Below are 22,175 nucleotides of genomic sequence, written 5' to 3'. Positions count from 1 at the left end.
TGAAAATAGGGACATTTGCCCTCCTCCAGTCTGCTGGAACTTCGCCTGTTCTCCAGGAATTCTCTTATTGCCAGTGGTTCTGAAATCACGCCTGCCAGTTCTTTTAATACTCTTGGATGTAGTTCATCTGGCCCATGAGACTTGAATACATCTAAACTATCCAAGTATTCTTGTACTAGCTCCTTACTTGTTCTGGGCTGTTTCCCCTGCTGAATCATCTGCTCCGTATTCCTCAGGTCGGGCATTGTTTTCTTTTTTGGAGAAGGCTGAGGCAAAGAAGGCATTGAGGAGTTCTGCCCTTTGTCCCCTGTTCACATTTCACTATCTTCTAAACCAAGCTGATTCATGTCACAGAAACCCTTCAGTTGCCTGACAAAGTGTGCATGCACATGAAAGCTCATACCAAAATAAAAACTTAGTTGGTCTTTAAGGTGCTACTGAAGGAATTTTTTAATTTTCCTTCAGTTGCCTGCACTTTTGGCCTGGTCACTTTCCTTCTAAGAGGGCGAGAGGCTTACTTCTCCTTAAGCTCTGTGGTGCAGTCCAATCCTGCTTCCTACCAAGACTCATTCACGCATACTCAGAAAACCTTTCTTCTCCTGATAGTGTGTCAGATTTATAGTGGGGGGATGCATTTGCTTTAGGATTTCCCAGTACAGTGGCACCTCTGGTTACAAAAAAATCATTCCAGAGGTCCGTTCTTAACCTCAAACCGTTCTTAACCTGAGGTACCACTTTAGCTAAGTAAGTAAGTAAGTAAGTAAAACTTTATTTATTTGCGTGGCCTACAGGCCATTGCAACAACAGATTCATATTACATATCCTGGTAAAAAAGAAAGAAAGAAAAATGCTATATAAAACAATAAAATGTGCTGTCTCGGGATTCAGCATAACACAATTAAAATGAAACAGGTGAGATCTTAATTATATGTTCACACAGGAGGCGCTATTGTCCTTCAGCTGGTGGCCCTCAGTCTCATGGCCCTCTCAGTAAATCTGGCTACCTTCTCTGTTGTCTGGGCAGTCTGGTCTGCCAGGAGGAAAAACAGTATATCCTCGGATGGGCGGCCCGAAACGCCGGATATCAGCGGTGTGATGATCTCATCCCTGAGGTCTTTATACAGGGGATAGGACAGGAGTACATGTGATACAGTCTCCACACTGCCAACTCCGCAGGGACATAGTCGATTCTGGTATGGTGTTTTTGAGAATCGACCTTCAAGGACGGCGGAGGGTAGCATGTCCAGTCTGGCCAGCGTGAAGGCTCGTCTGTATTTTGGGATGGTTAGATTGGACAGGTATGGTGACCGGAAGTCCATGTAGGAAGGTGGAAGACGGATATACCATGTGCTAAATTTCTTTAAAAAGGCCATATTGTTTTGTTGTTCGATGTTCTTCAGGTGCTGGTATATGAGGCTTTTTGCCTTGGATGGGCCCGTTATAAGAAAATGCTGTGCGTGCAGGCCACATGAGAGGAGTTTTTGGTGCACAGCCTTTGCCCATGCGCCTTTGTGTACATCCCGTGTGACTAGAGGCAATAGCCCAGGTGGATTTAGATTTAGACGGAGCCAGTATTTAAGTGTTCTTTGCCAAGTCCGTGTTTCGACAGATAAAAGGTTGGCTTCAAGGCGTAAAGCCGCATTTGGTGTGCATGATGGAACAGCAAAAATCTGGACTGTTTCAAGAGTACTACACTGATTCCCCGTCCATATTGGAGCCCCATAAAGTAATTGCGCCAGAGGTTTTGCTTGGAATACCTCAAGAGCTGCTGGGATATACCTGCCTCCCTTCATGTAAAAGAATCGCGTCAAAACCTTAGAGCTTTGGGATGCTTTTTCACTGGCGTATTTATCGTGTGCCACCCACGAGCCTGTTGAATGAAAGACAATTCCCAGGTATTTGAAGGTCTTGACCTGGTCTATTAGCTGGCCGTCCATTACCCATCTATGTGGTCTGTGTCTCCTGGCGAACACCATAACCTTAGTTTTCTGGCAGTTCACCACCAATTCTCTCCTACAATAGGCCGAGAATTCCCTCATCAATCTTTTAAGGCCAATTTTGGTTCGTGAGAGGAGGACCGCGTCGTCCGCGTACAGTAGTGCCAAAATTGGGTTTTCAGCCAATTTGGGGGCGTGGAACTCCGGGCCTACTTTAGCTAATGGTAAGGTTACCAGACATCCCCGTTTCCCAGGGACAGTCCCCGGATTTACAAATCAGTCCCCTGACAAAATCCATCTATATAGTAGGAAGTTGAAAAGTGTCCCTGGATTCATTGGGGGGGGGGAAACTGGTCACCTTAGCTAATTGGGCCTCCCGTTGCCACTGTGCTGCCGCCGCCACACAATTTATGTTCTCGTCCTGAGGTAAAGTTCTTAACCCGAGGTACTACTTCCAGGTTAGCGGAGTCTGTAACCTGAAGTGTTTGTAACCCGAGGGGTTTGTAACCCGAGGTACCACTGTACCTTTTTTCAGACACATAGAACATGGCAGAAGAAGAAGAAAAGTTCCCTTCCAATCTCTTGGAGGCTTTCTGAGAGCACAGGTGGATGAGCAAGACTCAGCTGACCCTGAAGCAGGAAGAGGCCATTCCATTGACACTAGGAGCAGTGGAGAATTCTGGGGAAACCCTGAGCATAAGCTCCCAGGTGAGGAGGACACCCTCCGTTCAGATGTTCAGAGAGAGCAGTTCAGGTGGTTCTGCTCCCAGAAGGCCAAAGGACCCCGTGAGGTTTGCAGCCAACTCTCTCATCTTTGCCAGAAAGGCACACGGAGGGAAGATGTACTTTTCCATTATTAAAATATGCATCAAGTACAAATGACAAAATGCACTCAGCTCATGAGGTAATGGCCTGGATGAGAGCCAACTGAAGATCAATCCAGAGAAGACTAAGGCACTGTTAGTGGGGGGGGGTTTCACAGACTGGCTTGGAGGTTGCCTGCTCTTTATGGGGTAGCATTCCCTCTGAAGAAGCAGGTACGTAGTTTGGGGGTACTTCTGGATCCGCTGCCGTCACTTGAGGCTCAGGTGGCCTCTGTGCCGACTCAGAGCATCAGCTTCAGCTGGTGGCCTAGCTGTGCCTCTATCTGGATAGGGACAGCCTAACTTCTTTTGTCTATGCTCTGGTAACCTGTAGATTACTGCAACACATTATACGTAGGGCTGCCTCTGAAGTCGGTTCAGAGGCTTCAGCTGCTGCAGCACTCGGCACCCAGGTTACTCACTGGGACAAGCCTGTTTGGGCAGAATAACCGATCTCGGCCTGACAGCACTAACTCCAAATTAGCTTCTGGGCCCAATTCAAAGTGCTGGTGCTGACCTAAAATGCCTTAAATGGCTCTTGACTTCAATCTTTCAAGGACCGCATTTGCCCATATAAACCATCCCGGACCTGAGATCATCATCTGAAGTCGTTCTTCATGTGCTCCCACCATGTGAGGTCTGGAGAGTGGCAACACAAGAACGGGCCTTTTCTGTACTGGCCCCCCATTTTATGGAATGCTCTTCCCAGAGAGGTTTGCCTGGCGCCTTCATGATACATATTTAGGCCTTGGGCGAAAACGGTCCTCTTCAACCAGGCCTTGGGCTGATTAATATTCTATGTACAGCCTGTGGGAAGGGGGGTATTGCTTCAGTGTTTGGTTTTAATTTTTTATTGTGCTTTTATCTTGGATTTTATTCTGTGAACTGCCCTGAGACCTTCTGATGAAGGGCGGAATATAAATTTAATAAATTAATAATAAGTCTTTATCTCTGAGAGAGGCAGGCACTCCTGGCTTCCTACTTCCCTTTGTCTCTCGCAGGTGACAGCAGGATGCCAGCAAGACCTCTTCTTCCATCTTTTCTTAGTGGTGGAGGGGAAACAGTGGCTGTGGAGCCAGATCAGGTAGGGGGAAGGAGCCTTGTGCCCTTTGGAGATTCATTTGCCCCTATTCTTAGCCACATTAAAGGAACCGGAAGGAGCTTGGGGGCTCTTGCGAAACTGATCCAAAATCTTGGAAGACTCAGAACGTGCAGGGATAATGGCCTCCCTCCCCCTAAAATGGTAGCCGTGCTGCTTTTGAAGCTTAGAGGGAGGTGACCCACAGATCTCTCGAGGGTGCCACCCTTTGTGCGGGCTCCTCACCCAGAGTGCAGTTGTGCCAGAGAGGAAACTGAAGAGCCGTTTGCCCGTTCCTGTTTATTATTTTGCCTGCCTTGCCCTCTCCCTTCTATGCTCCACACCCTTATCACTTGCGCCGCCGCCCTGCCGCCCGGATCTGCCTCTTCTCCTTGCGCCTGCTCCGGGCTGCCTCGGGGGGGTCTGCGTTCCCGCTGGGTGGCAGGGCCTGGGGCAGAGGGGCAGGGGTCTGCCGGTGGTTGCTGGCTGAGGATGCCTTGTAGATCAGGTGGAAGATGAAGGCGTTGGAGTACCTGGGGGTGAGAGGAGTCAGAGGCGGTGAATGGGAGAGCAGGGCCTTCTCGGTGGCAGCCACACATTTCTGGAATCTACCCTCTTGGGGTAGGACTTGCCCTGCTTTGGGAGAGGATTAGGGAATTTCATGGATTGGAGGAAGCAGTTATCAACCATTATGAGCCACACTGGTCTCCTCTGCCAGAGGTTATCATAGAATTTAACACTGAGTTGGAAGGGACTCTGAAGAGCAACCAGTCCAACCCCCTGGAATGCAGGAATATGCAGCTGCCCCTACGGGAATTGAACCGGCAACCCTTGGCATTCTCAGCCCTACGTCCTTAAAGAAACTGCTATCCAGTTTTGTTGGGAACTGTAGGAAAGCAGAGTGCTGTTGCGCTCGGATCCCGCTTGTGGGCTTCTTCCCTTTGGGGCGCCGCCTTGGCCGCTACAGTATGGGGACAGAATGCTGGGCAGGGCGGGTCCCCTGGGGCCTGATCCAGCAGGCTCCTCCTGACATTCTTCCTCCCCCTTGAAATCTGTGTGGCTTGAGCCAGCATGATTACTTGTTAATACTAATATTAATTAGCACTAAGCATAAAAAAAACTTCAAAGGCTTCCTTCTCTGGACCTGCATGTCTTTCTTGGGTTACAGCTCAGTCAGAAACCAGGCGACTCTCAATCTCAGGGTCATGGGTTTGAGCCCCACATTGCAGGGGGTTGGGCTAGATGACCCCCATGGTCCCTTCCAATTACAATTCCATGATCTGTGAGTCTATGAATCCGTGCTGTTCATTTCAAAAGGTGCTGTTGGACTGGGGATTTCTAGTCTGCTACCCTAGAGGGTCCAGGGAACTTTTGATGGATGAATGGATGGATGTCGGCAAAGGGTGCGAATTTAGGGGAGTTGCAGAACCAGAAGGTGCAGTTTCTAGAAAGGTGGAGAAAAAACCATAGTTGGAAGGGTCCCCCAAGGGTCATCTAGCCCAACCCCAGCACTGCTGGAGGAGGGGGGTACCATAAAGATGGAGGCAGAAAGACAAAGGTGGCTGGGGAGCCTTTCTCTTGATGGACAAAAACTGACCAGGCCAGGAGTCAGCAGGATATTGGTCAGAGGTGAAGGGGTGGTCCCTTTCAATCGCTTTATGGACTGGGGTCAGGGGCATCCAAAGTTACATTCTGGGGCAGAGGAGTGGGGGAGGTCAGAAGTGTCGGGCTTTGCCAGAACCGCAGCTGGGGTGGGTACCCACCAGGGCATGGCGTTGTCGATTCCAGCCTGGCGGAAAGGCGACCGGAAAGGGTTGATCTGGGGAGGGCTGGCGCTGCCCCCCGTCGCCATGGAGACAGCAGCCTCATCCACAGCACAGCTGTACTCACTGCATTCGGTGAAGTAGGCCGGCACCCGAAGGGACTGCAAGGGGGAGAGAGGGAGAAGGGAGGGGACGATGACCTGGGTTTCTCCCTTGCCACCCCATAATGGCCTTTATTTACTGCATTTATTTACTCGCTGCATTTACAGCCTAGCTCTCCCTCCAAGGAGCTGAGGGTGGCATGGTTCTAAACAGGTGGTGCCTCGAGGTCACACCCAGGGAACTTCATGGCTGCAGGGGGGGGGTGTGATTTGAAGACTGGTTTCTGCCAGCGGTCTAACCAGTACACCCTACTGCCTCTGCCATGGCTTCTGCTGCCCCAGGAGCTATTTTGTACAGAGCCCAGAAACCAGAAATGTTCTATGCTGAGACCAGGAGCTCTCAAACTTCAGTTTTGAAAAGGAATAGGCCTTCCATTTCCCAAATAACTCTGCAGTTCTGCTGATAAACAGCCAGAGCTGACCATTTACTACACTTTTCTCTGAATCTTCTAAATTCAACCGCATTCCTAATTTGGAATTCTGCGAGATTTTCGATGCCTACATTTCTAGAATCAAAATTTAGCCTGGAAGCCTGTGAATTGCCTCCAACGCCAGGGCAGTTATTTCACCAGCTCTAAGGCGGTTGCTTGCTTTTAATTGGCCTGGTGGCATCACAGCTGGAGAATTGGGCTTGGGAGACGGGAGATGCCATCACTTCAGAAGCAGAGCAAAGGCATGTCTGACGTCACAACGCTGGGCGCTGGACCAAACTACTGTATCCAGCAGCCGTGATGTCAAGAGATGATGTCACAGTGATGTCATCCCACAGGATGGAGGGAGGAGTTTTGAGGGGGAGACCCCTTTTCTAAGTACTACGTGATGAGTGGGCTTGGCTTACCTGAAGTCGCGGCAGAGAACTCCGCCAAGTCTCCTTGAGGGCAAAACCAGAGTTGAACCCTGGACAAAAGGGGTATGCATCAGATATAGAAGAAGAAGAAGAGTTTGGATTTGATATCCCGCTTTATCACTACCCGAAGGAGTCTCAAAGCGGCTAACATTCTCCTTTCCCTTCCTCCCCCACAACAAACACTCTGTGAGGTGAGTGGGGCTGAGAGACTTCAGAGAAGTGTGACTAGCCCAAGGTCACTCAGCAGCTGCATGTGGAGGAGCCGAGATGCGAACCAGGTTCACCAGATTACGAGTCTACCGCTCTTCACCACTACACCACACTGGCTCTCCCAACCCATCCCTGCACCCCCTCCCCCCTTTCCCGTCTTCTCCTGGCCCCTTCCCCCTTTACTCTCACCAATGACCAGGTCCGGTTTGGGCGCCTGCAAGAGGTGGTAGGGGCGGGCACTGAACCCAAACTGAAGTTCACGCCGCCCCCCTTTGCATCTGGGGGCCAGGCCAGGCCGGACAGAGACCCCTTGCTCCTCCTGGAAGGGGGGAAGAGAAGGAGAGGATTCACAATGTGCTTCTGTCAGATTGAGGGAGCCCCTAATTCAGTGCAGAGTTAACCGCTGAAATTCCCTCCCACAGGAGGCAGCGGTGGCCACCCAATGGGATGGTTTTCCATGAGGAAAACAGATGGATGGTAACAACAACCAGGAGGAAGAGGAAGAAGAGTTTGGATTTGATATCCCACTTTATCACTACCCAAAGGAGTCTCAAAGCGGCTAACAGTCTCCTTTCCCTTCCTCCCCCACAACAAACACTCTGTGAGGTGGGTGGGGCTGAGAGACTTCAGAGATGTGTGACTAGCCCAAGGTCACCCAGCAGCTGCATGTGGAGGAGCCGAGATGCGAACCCAGATCCCCAGATTACGAGTCTACCGCTCTTAACTACTACACCACACTGGCTCTCCAGGAAGTGGGGAGAGAGAAGTTTCCTGCCCTCTGGTGCCACGGGAATCCGTGGACACCCAGTGAAGCTGAATGGGCAGGTTAAAGATAGACCTTATTGATTGGAACTTTTGATACAGGAATGGCAAATATGACCCCTAGCTATTTTAAATGAATTCAAATCTCCAGGGCCTGATGAGCTGCATCTAAGGGTAATAGAGGAGCTTGAGGGTGTAATTCCAGAGCCTTTGCATATGATCTTTGAGAATTCTTGGAGAACAGGTGAGGTCCCTACAGACTGGAGGCGGGCAAATGTTGTCCCCATCTTTTTTTTTAAAGGGGGGGGTAAGTCCCAGGTAACTACCGACCGGTGAACTTGACATAGAACAGATAATTCAACAGTCTGTGAACACTTAGAAAAGAATGCTGTGATTACTAAGACCCAGCATGGGTTTCTCAAAAACAAGTCAGACCACACACATTTTGTTTCTTCTTTCAATGGAGTTACAAGCCTGGTGGATCAGGCGAAGGCTGTGGGGTTGTTCCATGACAGACCGTCACATAAAATAAAATAAACTACTACACCTAAGATTTTGATTTAAAATGCTGTAATGGATTATCTCACATGTCAGAAGTCCCTGGTGTGAATAAAAAAATCCTATGCCTTACCGTTTCTGATTTGTGCGACTCAAATTGGGACTACCAAACCTAAAAAATGTAAGCGATGTGGTCTAAAGTTACTTTTGGAGGGGATCAGGGTCCCTGAAGCTTAAGCCTCATTGGTTGCACAATAGATCTGCCCCTGGTGGCCCTCCCTCCCTCCCTCCCTCCCTCTCCCCAAAGGCAGACTCACATCCCTCTGAAGGAGAAACTGCTGGCCGTCCAATTGGGGGGGCAGGGCGTCCCCCACAAACAGAAGCTCCAGAGAGACATGGGGCAGCAGCACCGACAACTCCTGCAGGGGGGTCGGGGGGTGGAAATGAGAAAATGGATGAATTTTAGCCACTTTCCTGTTACATATAATTGGTTTAATTCACACTGAAGCGGGAAATGTCTGTGTGTTGATGAAAATGTCTAACATAATAATAATTTAAAAAAATTCCTTCAGTAGCACCTTAAAGACCAACTAAGTTTTTATTTTGGTATGAGCTTTCGTGTGCATGCACACTTCTTCAGATACAGTGAAATGGAAGTTTCCAGGCACTTATGTAGAGAAGGGGTGGGGAGGGGTGGGGATGGGGAGGGGGGATCACTCAGAAGGGTGACTCAGAAGTGCCTGGAAACTTCCATTTCACTGTATCTGAAGAAGTGTGCATGCACACGAAAGCTCATACCAAAATAAAAACTTAGTTGGTCTTTAAGGTGCTACTGAAGGAATTTTTTTATTTTACTTCGATCCAGACCAACACGGCTACCTACCTGTAACCATAATAATAATTTATTATTTATACCCCGCCCATCTGGCCGGGTCTCCCCAGCCACTCTGGCCGGCTTCCAACAGAAGAATAAAACACAATAATCTATTAAACATTAAAAGCCTCCCTGAACATTGAGATATTCCATCTTTAGAAAAGCAAGAAGAGCTCTCTCTGAGCTTTTTGCTGGCTGCTTGTTTACTCTAAACCAGGCTTCCCCACACTTTGGCCCTCCAGATGTTTTGGACTACAATTCCTGTCATCCCCGACCACTGGTCCTGTTAGCTAGGGATCATGGGAGTTGTAGGCTAAAACATCTGGAAGGCCGCAGTTTGGGGATGCCTGCTCTAAACTGAATGTAACCTTTGATCATGTGATGAAGGTATTGAATTGCAAATCTGCCATCTTGGAAATGGGGCGGCTACTTTCTTTGCTCTCCCCAAACTCTTTGGGAGTGAGGATGTAAGTGAAGCGCTCCAGGCCAGTGGAGGCTGGAATGGCAATGGCAATGAAGCTTGATGGGAAGAGAGAGAGTGCAATGTTTCCCAGCTCTGATTACTGTATAAGTTAATTTTATTTCTAAGATGTTGATTTTGAGCTGGACTGCACAAGACATTGTATGGATATTTTGGATGTATTTTGTATGGCTTTGTTATGGTTTTGAAGAAAGTTCTGCAAGTAAAAGTTTAAATAATATCTAATAGGTCCGGACAAGGCTTCATTGCAAAAGGACTCAGTTTTCATCCATTCAGTCGCTTCAAACTGCGACTTCCCTGGACCCTCCCCCTTTCACAGAAGGGGATCCCTTGAGGGGTCTCTGGGGGTACTTCACAGGCGACCACAGAATGTGGTGGGTGCTCCTTTGATGGAGGTCTTTAAGCAGAGACCGGGTCTGGACTAGATGACTCCTGGGGTTCCCTCCCAACCCTACAATTCTATGACCTCGGAAGGTGTTGGGGGTCTCCACCACTGGAGCCTTTTAAGCAGTGGTTGGGGGACCATCTGCCTGGCGTTCTTTAGTTGTGATTCCTACGTTGTGAGGGGGCTGGGCTAGAGGGCCCTCAGGTGGCCCTCCTACAGTCCTACAATTCTGCGACAGGAGATCTACAGCCACTTCACGCAATGCCCATTCCCAATTTTCACTGGAGAGACATGTGGCTTCAGTGTCTAGACCAGTGTTTCTCAACCTTTTTGGGGCCACGGCACACTTGTTCCATGAAAAAAATCACGAGGCACACCACCATTAAAAAAGTTTAAAAATTTAACTCTGTGCCGCCCTATATTGACTATATTATTATGACTGTAATTTATTCTGTATCTCTTCCTCTCCCCGCTTTTTAAATACCAGTAAATGAAGCCAAAAGAGAGACAACAGTGCTTAAATGCACAGATGTTTAAATGCACTTACTTGCAGGCATGCTAAGGTAGATTTCATTCGGAGGGAGGGGAGGAGAGGTGGAGAGAGGGAGAAGGGGAGGGAGCGCAGCCCAGAGCCGGCTCCACTCGCACTCTATTGTTCCAGGCACCGAGGCGAGTGGGGGTGGGGAGAGAAAGAAAGAAGCTGCAGGGAGATAAAGCGGCAGTTGCTTACACGTGCGTAAACGGGTGCCGCTTTATTTCCCTGCACGGAGGAGGGAGGAGGGAGGAGAGCTGGAAAGCTCCGCGAGGGAGGAGGGAGGAAAGCTCCGCGAGGGAGAAAAGCCCCGTGCATCCCCTCTCCCTGGACTGAAAGAAAGCCGTAGCTGCTTACATGTGAGTAAGCGGCTGCTGCATTCTTCCCCTGCAGGGAGGAAAGCCCCGCGTGTCCCCTCTTCCTGCACGGAAAGCAAGCGGCAGCCGCTTACATGCGCGTAAGCTGTTCCTGTTTTCTTTCCCTGCAGGGAGGAATGCCCTGTGAAGGATTGGCTGGTGTGCCGCGACGCCTGGCGGCACAGTACTGTGCCGCGGAACAGCGGTTGAGAAACGCTGGTCTAGGTAGGTACCCCCCCTGCCACTCCCCCCCCCGCTTATGCCAAGGGAATTCCTGCCCCGAATGAGGCAAGGGTTAAGATCTACCTCTGGTAGATGGCTTTGTATCCCCCCTCTTTCCCTTTTCTCTTTTTCTTCTATGCTATTTCCTTCTTTTGTGTTTTGTTTAATCTCTCTTTATTGTATTCTACAATAAAAGCTACAAAATTTCTTATTTATAATCAAATATTTCCCCCCCCCCGTCCAAACTAAGATGTTAATCTAGATACAAACAACGATCCAGAGGAGAAGAAGGAAGACAGGTAGAGATATAGAGATTATTTTTTAAAAGTTTTGGTTACAGGTAGGTAGCCGTGTTGGTCTGGATCGAAGTAAAATAAAAAAAAATCCTTCAGTAGCACCTTAAAGACCAACTAAGTTTTTATTTTGGTATGAGCTTTCGTGTGCATGCACACTTCTTCAGATATCTGAAGAAGTGTGCATGCACACGAAAGCTCATACCAAAATAAAAACTTAGTTGGTCTTTAAGGTGCTACTGAAGGAATTTTTTTTTATTTTAAAAGTTTGAAAGAGAAAAAAGATAAATGAAAGTTAAGGAACTAAGGAACTTCTGATTCTTCATCTGCCAGCTATATATAAACATTATTCAACTCATCCACTTCAATGTAACACCCTGCACAACTACTTTCTATAAACCAACATTACTGTATCTCCAACCTTCAAACCCAAATGTCATTATTTTTTCCTTTTTTACGCAGAAAGTCTATGAGAGGTTTCCAATATTTAGTAAATGTTGACAATGATTTTTCTCAGATTTAACATGCCAATTTCACCATCTCGACTAAGTCCAATTATTTAAATAACCGTTCTTCCGGTGTTGGCAACAGCAAGTCTTTCCACCTTTGTGCATATTAAAAGTATTGATGCCGTAATCATATATTAGAACAAAGATGCATGATCTTTTTTTCCAATTGTGTATCCGTAAGTTTCATTTAGAAATGGATAAAAAGGAATTCCTGCCCAGAGAACCCTTGGGCTGCAAAACCAGTGGTACCAGTTTGCCCAGGTCTCCCTCGACACTCCCCTCCCCTGTACCCAATTGCACCTCTGCCCCACCAGGGAGACCCTTCACATACCCAGAAGACCATCAGAACCCCAAATTCTTTGCCTGCCTCTACCACGTGGATCTTGAGAGACTGCTTGTTCAGGATGTTCAGCTCGGGAACTGGAGGGAGAATAAAAGGAGGGGAGAGACCGGGAGTCACAGAGGACCTTTGGAAAGCATTTCTTGACTTGAAGAACATCAGGAGAGCCTGTGCCCCATCGGGCCCATCACCCACCTCTCACAGGGACCAAACACCCTAAGAAATGGAGGATTCTCAATAGTGCCCATTATGGGAAGACCACGAGCAGGATCTGAACTCAAGAGCAGCTCCCCCTTCCTGAGGTTTCTAGCCACTGGGATTCGGAAGCATCATTGCCTCTGACCTTGTAGGCAGAGCAGAGCCATCCTGGCTAGTAGCCACTGACAACCTTCTCTTGCTTCTCCCTGAATTTGCCCCGTCCTCTTTTACAGCCACCCCTGCTCCTGTGGGAGGGAGTTCCACAGTTAACTGTGCTGCACAAAGAGGGTTAGGCTGAGAGAGGCAGTGGCTGGCCCCCAAGGTCACCCAGTGAGCTTCATGGCCAGGGGGGGATTTTGACAGGAAGGATAACTATTACGAAAGAAAGTACGGCTTGCTGTCCAAAATTAATGCTATGGAATATTTTTGATGGTGTCAACGTTGGCCTTATCTACGATCTTGGCGGAACAAATAACAATTGCAAGTCAATGGGGAACAGCGTCCAAATCTTACAGCTTAGTCACCGGAACAGAGGTACTATGGAGAGAATCACACAAAATTTGGGATATTGGTGAGGACTAGAACCGCCAGACACTTTTTGTAGGATCTGGAATTCCCTTTGCAGCATATATGGCAGAACCGCCCTTTACAAGACAAGCCTGGAAGACCTGGAACCAGACCTGATCATGCTGATAATCCTCTTTACTTGGACTTTGTTCCTTTGACTCCTGTGGGGCTGCGCTTATTCCATGCAGCCATTTTACAGCTTTACTTTTCATCTGTTAATTCCCACCTCTTCTTACGCTCGTTCTCTCTCTGTTTCATGTATGTTACAAACCCTGCAGGGAGGTTGGGGTGCTACCCCCGATACTCACAGTGCTGAGGGGCCAGTTGGGTGATGATGTAGTAGGCAGTGAGGGGGTAGCTCAGGAGGACGGCCAGAGGGGCTCCGAGGGGCAGCCCCCGCCACTGGTAATACTCCTTCCAGGACCCTATGGGGAGGGGGAGGCAGCAGTGAGTCAGAGAAGTGGGCCCGCCCCCTTTCCACAGATAGTAGGGTTGCTATTAATCAGATTTAGCCATTGCTTTTTCTTTTTTCTTTTTTTTGGTCAGGGCGATTCAAAGCAACTTGCATTATTTTAAGCAAAAACAGACTCATATGGATGTTAAGACCGGTATATAAATCTAAAAGACAATCTTCTTCTTTTAGAAAACCTAGATTAAATCATTTCACCCAGGTAAAAAGGCCATTGATGATTAAAAGCTGAAGGCCTGACCTGAAAGGATCCCCCCCCAGTGCCTATAGATGTGTAATTACGGCACCTGGCAAGCCTCCCTAGAGAAAGCTTGCCACCAGTGGGGAGCCACCATCGAAAAGGCCCTGTTATATATATGAGTTGCAAGGTGCAAGCTCTGACTCCCCCTCCCCCAACCCCTGTCTCACCAAAGAATGTCCGGGGTGTGGGAGGCTCTGGGGGGGCTGGCGGAAGAGCTGTCCCTCCTTCCGGCCGCAGCGCCTCAAAAGGGTTCCCTAGGGGGGTGAGAAAAAGGCTGGTCAGGGCAGGGAGGGGAATGTCAAGGTTGTAGGGCAAAAGAGCCACCCCAGCCTTAGGCAGAGGGAGCCGGGAGAGGGCAGAGATGAGATGGGGGGCAGTAGCGGCACACAGACCCCCAATCATTTGCCTCTGTTGGAGAGGAGAACTGTGGGTGCCCCACAAGCGAGTGGAATCCCCTCAGCCCCACTCCAGGGGGCTAGGAGTTGCTGCCCCTTGGCCCCCACAGAAGTGAGTTTTGACTGCCAGTCCAGGCAGCTTCTGTGCAAGGAACTGGGAAGAGGAGGAGGAGAAGGAGAAGAAGGAGAAGGAGAAGGAGGAGGAGGAGGAGAAGGAGAAGGAGAAGGAGAAGGAGAAGGAGAGGCACCATCTTCTCTTCTGCCCCAGACGGCCCAGATATCTTGGACTGGTTCTGAGGAGCCATTAGCCCATCTAGTTCAGCCTCCTGATCTCGCAGTGGATAAATACCCCCTATGAATCTAGGAATGCAGATAGACTGCTTCTGGGCCTGGAAGCTCCATAGGGCTAAAAGAAGCACCCTGCTGGATCAGGCCAGTGGCCCACCTAGTGCAATGGGGAAACCACAAGTAGGATCTGAGCACGAGAGCCGCTCTTCCTTCCTGCGGTTTCCAGCAGCGGGCATCCGGAAGCAAGAATGCCTCCGACTGGGGAGGACAGGGCAGAGCCCTGGTGGCTAGCAGCCCTCAATAGCCCTCTCCTCCCCCTTGAAGGGGTCTGCTCCTCTTCTAAAGCCGTCCAGGTGGCCATCGCTGGCTGCCTCCTGTGGGAGGGAGTTCCACAGTTTCACTAGCAAGGATTTCACCCAGCTGCTTCAATGCCCACCAGTCCTGCTGTGAAGGAGGTGGGCTAGAGGCTCCTGGCCCTCCTTCTGACCCCCCCCCCTGGACTCCGTGGGTCTGCAGCACACACACACACACACACACACACACACACACACACACACACATGCCCAACAGGCCCGCTGCCCCCTCACCACTTTGCAGGAAGGGCACAGGCTTCTCAGGACCCCCCTGGAGCCCCACGCCGTAGTCGGGCGCCCTGACCAGCATGCTCTCTCCGGCCCAGTAGCCGCGGGTCAGACCCCTGGCACAGAGGAAGCCCTCTTTGTTGAAGTTCTCGCTGGTCACCTCTGCAAGGGAAACAAGCAGGGGAGGTGAGGTGGGGGGCTCAGCCTCTCAGGACCCCAGACTCTGCCTCCCCCCAGCACCTGACCCCCCCAACCCTAGGCTGTGCCTCGAGGGGCCCCTCCCCCTAGCGCCCGGGCTGCCCACCTGCTGTGAAGGTGAAGGGCAGGTTGGCCAGCTCCCGGGTGCGACTCATGTACCCAGCCATGCGCTGGCACCAGAACTGGTGCCCGATGTCCTCGGGGCTGCGGTTCCAGTCCAGCTTGTGGCAGCGCTCGGAGCAGTACAGGACGGCCCTACAGTGCTGGCTGTGGGGACAGAGAGGGGCTGCTCAGGCCAGGCAGCACAGGGGAGGGGCTGGGGGAGTCGGAAGGGACCCCCAAGGGTCATGCAGACCAACCCCCGGCCATGCAGGAATCCCAGCCATGCAGGAATCCCAGCAAAGGGTAACCCTTTGCAAAGGTGCGGCAGAGTGAGAGTTGCGGTTTTGCACAAGCGCCTTTGGTGTGTGCCGACGGGTGTGCCTGGATGGGATGTGGGGGCAGGGCGGGGAGGGAGCGCTCTCTGGGGTGCTGCTCACCACGCCGTGATTTGTCCCTCGAAGCTGTGCCGCTTGCAGACGTGGCAGGCCCTCACGCGGGTGGTGGGGAAGGTGAAGGCTGGCTTGGGGCCCCAGCCACGCATTGGGCCCTTGCTCATCTTCACCCCCAGCCTCGAGAGCAGCGGCTCCAGGGACCTAGACAGGAGGACACCAGTGTGGATCAGGCCCAAGGGGGACCAGCGCCCAGTGGCCAAACGCCCCGGGGGACCCAGATAGACTGCCTCTGGGCCTGGAGGTTCCATCCAGAGCATAAGAAGGGCCTGGCTGCTGGGAGATCCACTCGGTTCAACCGCCTGTTCTCCCAGGTGCGCCCATTGGAAACCTGCGGCCAGAAGGACCTGTGGGCAACAGCAGCAGAACTGGCTGCCCTTTCCCCCAACTGTGGGTCACCCCCTTCCCTCTCTGGCGTCCCAGGTGCCCCAAGAAAGTTCCAAGGCAGGGCAAAGGGCAGATAGCCCCATGTCTGTAGGCTACCTGAGCCTTGGAGGTACACTGCCCTTGAACATGGGTTCTCTGCAGTCAGCTCCTCTCTTGCTACTTCTTTTAAAAAGGGTGAGGGGCAAATGTATTGCGCAACCTATTTCACAACGTGCTCATTCTTCTCCTGGCACCCCCTCCGCCCTGACGCCAAAGGAGGAGGCCCTTGGAAGCTGCGTCATGCGCTGCAACCAAGTGCCGCAGCCTCTCACTTGTGCAAGGCCGCGTCTCCCACGGTGAGCAGCTTGGGCCTACGCGGCTCCCCTGTGCCGAGAGGGCAGATCATGCTGTGGCACAGGAGGGCGACGGCGCGGGGCTCCAGGGGCTGCTCGGCCCCCGTGGCCCCTGCAGAGGACCCCCCCAGCTGGAAGTCAAAGCCCAGGATGCTGCCGTGCTCGTCCGTCACCAGCAGGAGGTGGTCCACGCGCCAGAGGGGCTGGCCTGCAAGAGAACAAAAGGATTATAGTCATTATAACCATTATAATTTATACCCTGCTCATCTGGCTGGGTTTCCCCAGCCACTCTGGGTGGCTCCCAACAGAATCTTAAAAACAGAAGAAAACATCAAACATTTAAAAAACTCCCTAAACAGGGCTGCCTGTCAGACAGTTGTTTATTTCCTTGACATCTGGTGGGAGGGCGTTCCACAGGGCTGGCGCCACTACCGAGAAGGCCCTCTGCCGGGTTCCCTGCAACCTCACTTCTTGCAGGGAGGGAACTGCTCACAGAGTCCTTTAAGCCTCTCACTATCATACAATTCGGTATTGAATTGTATGTTCCTGGTAAGTTCCCTTTTTATCCCTCTTAAAAGAACAAAGTCACGAGAATCTTATTTAAAGTCAGTAAAAGAAGTTTACTCACATCATCAGTTTATAGTTGGATGCCTGAAGGCAGGCTTAGGTACAAAGTATATACATGTGGAACTATTCCATATAGGGATGACCCCAGGGTCCTCTGTTAGCTAAAAGCTGCTCCAATGATGGAGGAAGTCAAAGAGAGAAAGATGCAGTATAGACACCGACAACTGGGAAACACTGGCCTGCGAGCGCTCCAGTTGGAGAACAGCCTTGACCAAAGGTGTCATGGGCTTTAAAGACACTCGAACTCAGGATGCAAGGGAGAAACATGCTAAGAGGAAGGCACGCTTGGCAAATCCACATCCTGATCAACTCCCGCCCAGAAACCAGTGTCCCCACTGTGGAAGGGCATGTGGATTCAGAATTAGCCTCCACTCACTTACGGACTCATTGTTAAAACTGTGTTTATGGAAGACAATCTTACTCAGCTACAAGTGATTGCCAAAGAGGAGGAGGAGGAGGAGGAGGAGGAGGAGGAGGAGGAGGAGGAGAAGAAGAAGAAGAAGAAGAAGAAGAAGAAGAAGAAGAAGAAGAAGAAGAAGAAGAAGAAGAAGAAGAAGAAGAAGAAGAAGAAGAAGAAGAAGTCCTTTTGTGTTACCTGGACAGGTAAGGCCACACCCACCTCTAGTCACATGCATACAGGAAGTTTTTGAGTGGCTGGACTAAACATTCCCTTGCATGTCCACTCTAGGAAAACAAGGAATGTTGTACTTGACTGCTCCTTATAGATCACATCCCTGATCCCACACAGAGCCGAGCCCTGATGGCCCTTCCAAGGATGCTGTGGCTACCTGCACCGAGCCCCACCCCCTCTGGTGCCCCTCACCTGTCTCAGGTGCGGCCTCCTCGTCGTCTTCCTCGCCAGCGCCCACAAAGGTGATGAAGCGCTCCAGGTCCCCCAGGGCCAGGGCCTCCTCGCTGTAGAAGCGGCCGGCCACCTGCTGCCCGGGGTCGGCCACGGTGAAGGCCAGCGCCCGGTTGGGCAAGGCGTGCAGCACCCAGAGGGCTGGATCTGGAGGCAGGCGCCGGATGGAGCCCTCCTGGCGCTTGCGGCGTTCGCTGCCTCGCCGGCAAGCCGAATCCAGCAGGAAGCGCCGGTACCAGCTGAAAAGCAGCTCGGCAAAGTCCAGGATCTCGGCCCGGTAGCCGGTGACAAACTCCATGCCTGCGGGGAGAGCGGCGGGGCCAAGCCTCCGTCAGCCACATGCGGAAAACCCCCAAAGCCCCCCCCCCCAGGCCCTTCACCTTTCATCAGGAGTCCCAGTCAGGACACTGAGAGAGCCTCTGATCATGTGCAGAGTGCTTCCCCTCGACCATCGGCAAACTCCCATGCATCTACCTGCCTTGCAGCAGGTTGGAATGGATGACCTTTTGGAGTCCCACCCGAATCGACAGTTCTAAGTTTCTATGAAACAGGCGATTCCTGGATGGCCAGGGGACCCTTCCAACTCTCAATACAGTACTATGATTCATTGGAAGTTTCTAAGGAGAGGTTACTTCCTGCAGGGTCTGTCATTTTAGGGGGTGAAACTTATTTTTTGCACATTTCTTCAAAACGTTTTTGGGTGTGAGGAATTTAAATCATCTACTATTATTGTGACTGGACAACATTTAGCTTGGTAGGTTTGAGAAAGAAGCAAATCAACTACTCTCAGCAAACCAAAGAAAATTAATTTGAAATTGACAGGTCATATTGTGGCAATGGCCACAACAATATAAGATATGTATAATATAGTAATATGAACACATAGTTGTTGTTGTTGTTTAGTCGTTTAGTCGTGTCCGGCTCTTCCAGGCACATCCGCAACTGAGCGACCTTTCGGCTTTGGCCCAGCCGCTTCATCAGCTCTGAATCTACTTGTACTTGTCCTCCGCTCTTCCTCAGTAGCATGTTGGACGCCTTCCGACCTGAGGGGCTCATCTTCCAGCGTCATAACTTTTATATGCCTGTTGTCTTTGTCCATGGAGTTTTCTTGGCAGGGATACTGGAGTGGCTTGCCAGTTCCTTCTCCAGGTGGATCACGTTTAGTCAAAACTCTCCACTATGACCTGTTGATCTTGGGGGCCCCTGCATGGCATAGCTCAGGGGTCCCCAGACTTACCCGCCTTTGGGCCGGTGCCAGCCATGCCGATCGCACAGCGGGCCGGAGGGTGGGGGAGTGCGCGCCAGTGCGCATGCGCACACCCATTTGCTGGCATGCTTCCAGGCCGAAAAAAAATCACCGAAAATTGTTTGTGCGCATGCGTATGGGCCTCCCCAACCCGGAAGTGCACCTCCCCCGACCCGGAAGTGCACCGGAAATGACCTCTTCTGGGTCGGGAGAGACCCATACGTATGCGCAGAAACGATTTTCGGTGATTTTTTTTCAGATCTGGAATGGCACCGCCGCGCAGCGCGCCGCAAGAGCAGGCGGCGGCAGCGGGCGGCGGGGGTCGTCGCGGGCCGGATTGGTAGGCGATTGGGCCGCATCTGGCCCGCGGGCCGTAGTCTGGGGACCCCTGGCATAACTCATAGCTTCTCTGAATTATTCAAGCCCCTTCGCCACAACAAGGCAGTGATCCATGAAGGAATACATAGTATATATATACGGTAACTGCCATTATCTGCCAGGCTTTTCCCTGCACAAATTTACACACATTTTATTTACCAAGCAAAACTAAATTATATTATAGGATTCAAACCAAAATACCTTTGGGATTCCCTCATTTTTGGAATTTGAAAGGTGAAAATCCAACAGGTTGGACCTGCGAATCCTCGAAATAAGATAAAAGTGTAATGAAATCTGGAACCCATTTATACAAAATATACTGGGGGGGGGTTGTGTGTTTATTTGGATAATAATAATATCTATATATTAGATAACATTATATGGAATTGTAATTCTTAATTCTTGTATTGATATATTATACCTTCCTTTCCGCATTCTCACTTTTAATTTTTATTCTATAGTGTTTATTTTCAGCGCCGTTTAAAATTATTATTATTATTATTATTATTATTATTATTATTATTATTATATAAATGAAATGAAAGTGCTTCCGCTGTCTCTGTGTCCCCCGCTTCCCTCGCCCACGGTTGTCTTGGGGGGAGAAGTGGGCTCCATTCAGTTCGGACATCTCTGGCAGGTGGGTCCCAACTGCCACCAACAGTCAGGTACCCCCCCCCGGTCATAGAGAGGGGCTCCCTAGAGGGCAGCTGTGCCCTGACCAGCCCTGACCACCCCCTGACATGGGGTCCTGCCCCCCACCTATGGCTCACCTAGGCCTCCCCACCTACCTGACCACTTTGGAGGTCAGTCGTTGGATGGGGGGGTCCCTCCGTTCCGCTGCGACATCAGAGGAATCTGGAATCCTGGCCAGGCCAACAGATGGAGGGGCAGCCGGCAGCCTCCTCCCCAGATGCCCCCTCGGACACCTGGGTCCCATCATCGCCGTGGGCAGTGGAAAGGGAGCACCCTGCAGAAGGCCATCGCGGGCAGAGGCCTCTCCTCTGCCCTCCCCTGGCACCGCTGTGGTCCAGCAATGCTGAGCGGACCCTGAAGGTCAGGAAAAGATGTTGAGGTGTAAAAAGAGGAAGCGGTGGTGTAGTGGTTAGAGTGCCGGGCTAGGACCCAGGGAAAACCAGGGTTCGAATGCCCCCAGACAGCCATGAAGGTTGTTGGTTTTGAGCTCAGGGCAGTGTGTGCCTTCTTCTGTCATCCCAGCCTGCCTCATAGGGTTGTTGTGGGGATTCCATGAGGAATCGGAGCAAGACCAGGGTTCGAATCCCCACTTGGACAAAAAGGGCACTGGGTGACTTTGTGGGGCAGGCACTGCCACTCTGCCTAAACGACCTCACAGGGTTGTTGTGGGGCTTCAATGATGACTAGGATCTGGGAGAGACTGGGGTTCGAATCCCCCACCCAGCGGCTGTAAAGTTTGCTGACGATGACTTTGCGGGGGGCACAGTCACTGCCTTCTCTCGGCCTGACCTACCTCACAAGGTTGTTGTTGTGGGGATTCAATGAGGAGGTGGAAGGCGAACCATGTGCCCACCTTGAGGTACCTGGGGGTAAAGTTGGGCTTTTCAACGCAGAAAATAAATTCCATTCTAAGTGGGCCAAATCCCGCTTTTTGAAATCTCAGGGCTCATACTTCCCCTGCAGACCCCTTTGTTCCCACCCCCCAAATAATCAGCCTTTTTTTAGTCTCACCCCTCCCTCCGCTTAGTCCCTCCTCCAGTCTCTCTTATTTCAGTTGTTTTTTCCCTCTTTAAAAAAAGGGGGGAGCCTCCTGCAACAAGGATCCAGGGTGGTTTACGAAAACAAAAAAGTTGTGATAAAGCTTAGGAAGAAATGCACAAAATAAATCCTAAATAAACCCCATATTGTTGAGCCTTCACTACTAGAGCATGTGGGCCACTAAGCCAATGTGCTGGCATGGAGGGGGCACCTCGTTCTGCCTGCCACCCCCAAAGGCCACCCGGGTGCAGAAAAGGGGTTTTCAAAGGGCCACGGGGGGAGTGTAGGTGCTTGTCCACCTTGTCTTTGAGCAAAGAAGCAAAAGCCTCCACCGGAGAGCCAGAGGGAAGCCACTTTGGACCTTCGCAGAGAACTGGAGCCTCCGGTGAGGGTCAGGGGGAGTGGAAGCCATCTCTCCCCACCCCCACTCCACCCCCGTTTTGAGCGGAATGGTAGCCTATTTTCAAGGCCCTGTTCTGAGAGAGACTCTCCCTTCAGCTCCATTATTCTGGGGTGCCTGCGCTGGAGAAAGCATCTCCTCCGTGAAGGGCCTGGCTGGCATGTGGGATATAATTCATGGGAGCAGTCAAATATGAAATTCCTTGTTTCCCGACACTCTAGGGAGGGAGATGTTACTCCAACCAGTAGAACTGTGGGAATGTTCAGGGTGGCAGGAGAGGATATATTGTTTATTAATATTTTTCCCAACTTGCGTTAGCAAGTTCCTTTATGTAGCAGAGTTACATTCCCCTTTTTACATGCACAGCAGATAGCTGGTTGCAGGCTCGTGTGAGCCTCTCACTGTTATACAATTCAGTCTGTCTCAGATTGAATTGTACGTTCCAGGTAAGTTCACTTGCAGCCCTTGTACAAGAATAAAGACGCGACAATCTTATTCAAAGTCAATAAAATAACTTTACTCACATCAGTTCACAGTTGGATCCCTGAAGGCAGACTTAGTTACAAATATGTACATGTGGATCTACCCCATCTGGGGGAATAATCCCAGTGCT

At 50.9% G+C, this 22,175-nt stretch overlaps 1 protein-coding gene across 1 annotated transcript; it reads right to left on the bottom strand.

Moving 5' to 3' along the window:
• Positions 1-4,227: 4,227 nt before the first annotated feature.
• Positions 4,228-18,105, bottom strand: ZMYND15 (zinc finger MYND-type containing 15). The gene is made up of 13 exons (XM_088656041.1): positions 17,769-18,105; positions 16,298-16,526; positions 15,588-15,743; positions 15,155-15,315; positions 14,857-15,012; positions 13,754-13,840; positions 13,185-13,301; positions 12,103-12,191; positions 8,437-8,538; positions 7,049-7,178; positions 6,641-6,699; positions 5,642-5,802; positions 4,228-4,411 (listed from the first exon to the last, which is right to left on the bottom strand). The coding sequence occupies exons 1-13, from the start codon at positions 18,103-18,105 to the stop codon at positions 4,228-4,230; spliced, it is 1,968 nt and encodes a 655-aa protein (XP_088512167.1).
• Positions 18,106-22,175: the final 4,070 nt, after the last annotated feature.

Source organism: Zootoca vivipara, chromosome 12, assembly GCF_965207765.1.
Source record: "Zootoca vivipara chromosome 12, rZooViv2.hap1.1, whole genome shotgun sequence".
NCBI classification, from domain to species: Eukaryota; Metazoa; Chordata; class Lepidosauria; order Squamata; family Lacertidae; genus Zootoca; species Zootoca vivipara.
Note: the sequence above shows the minus strand (reverse complement) of the source record. Positions and strands in the feature narration are given on the sequence as shown.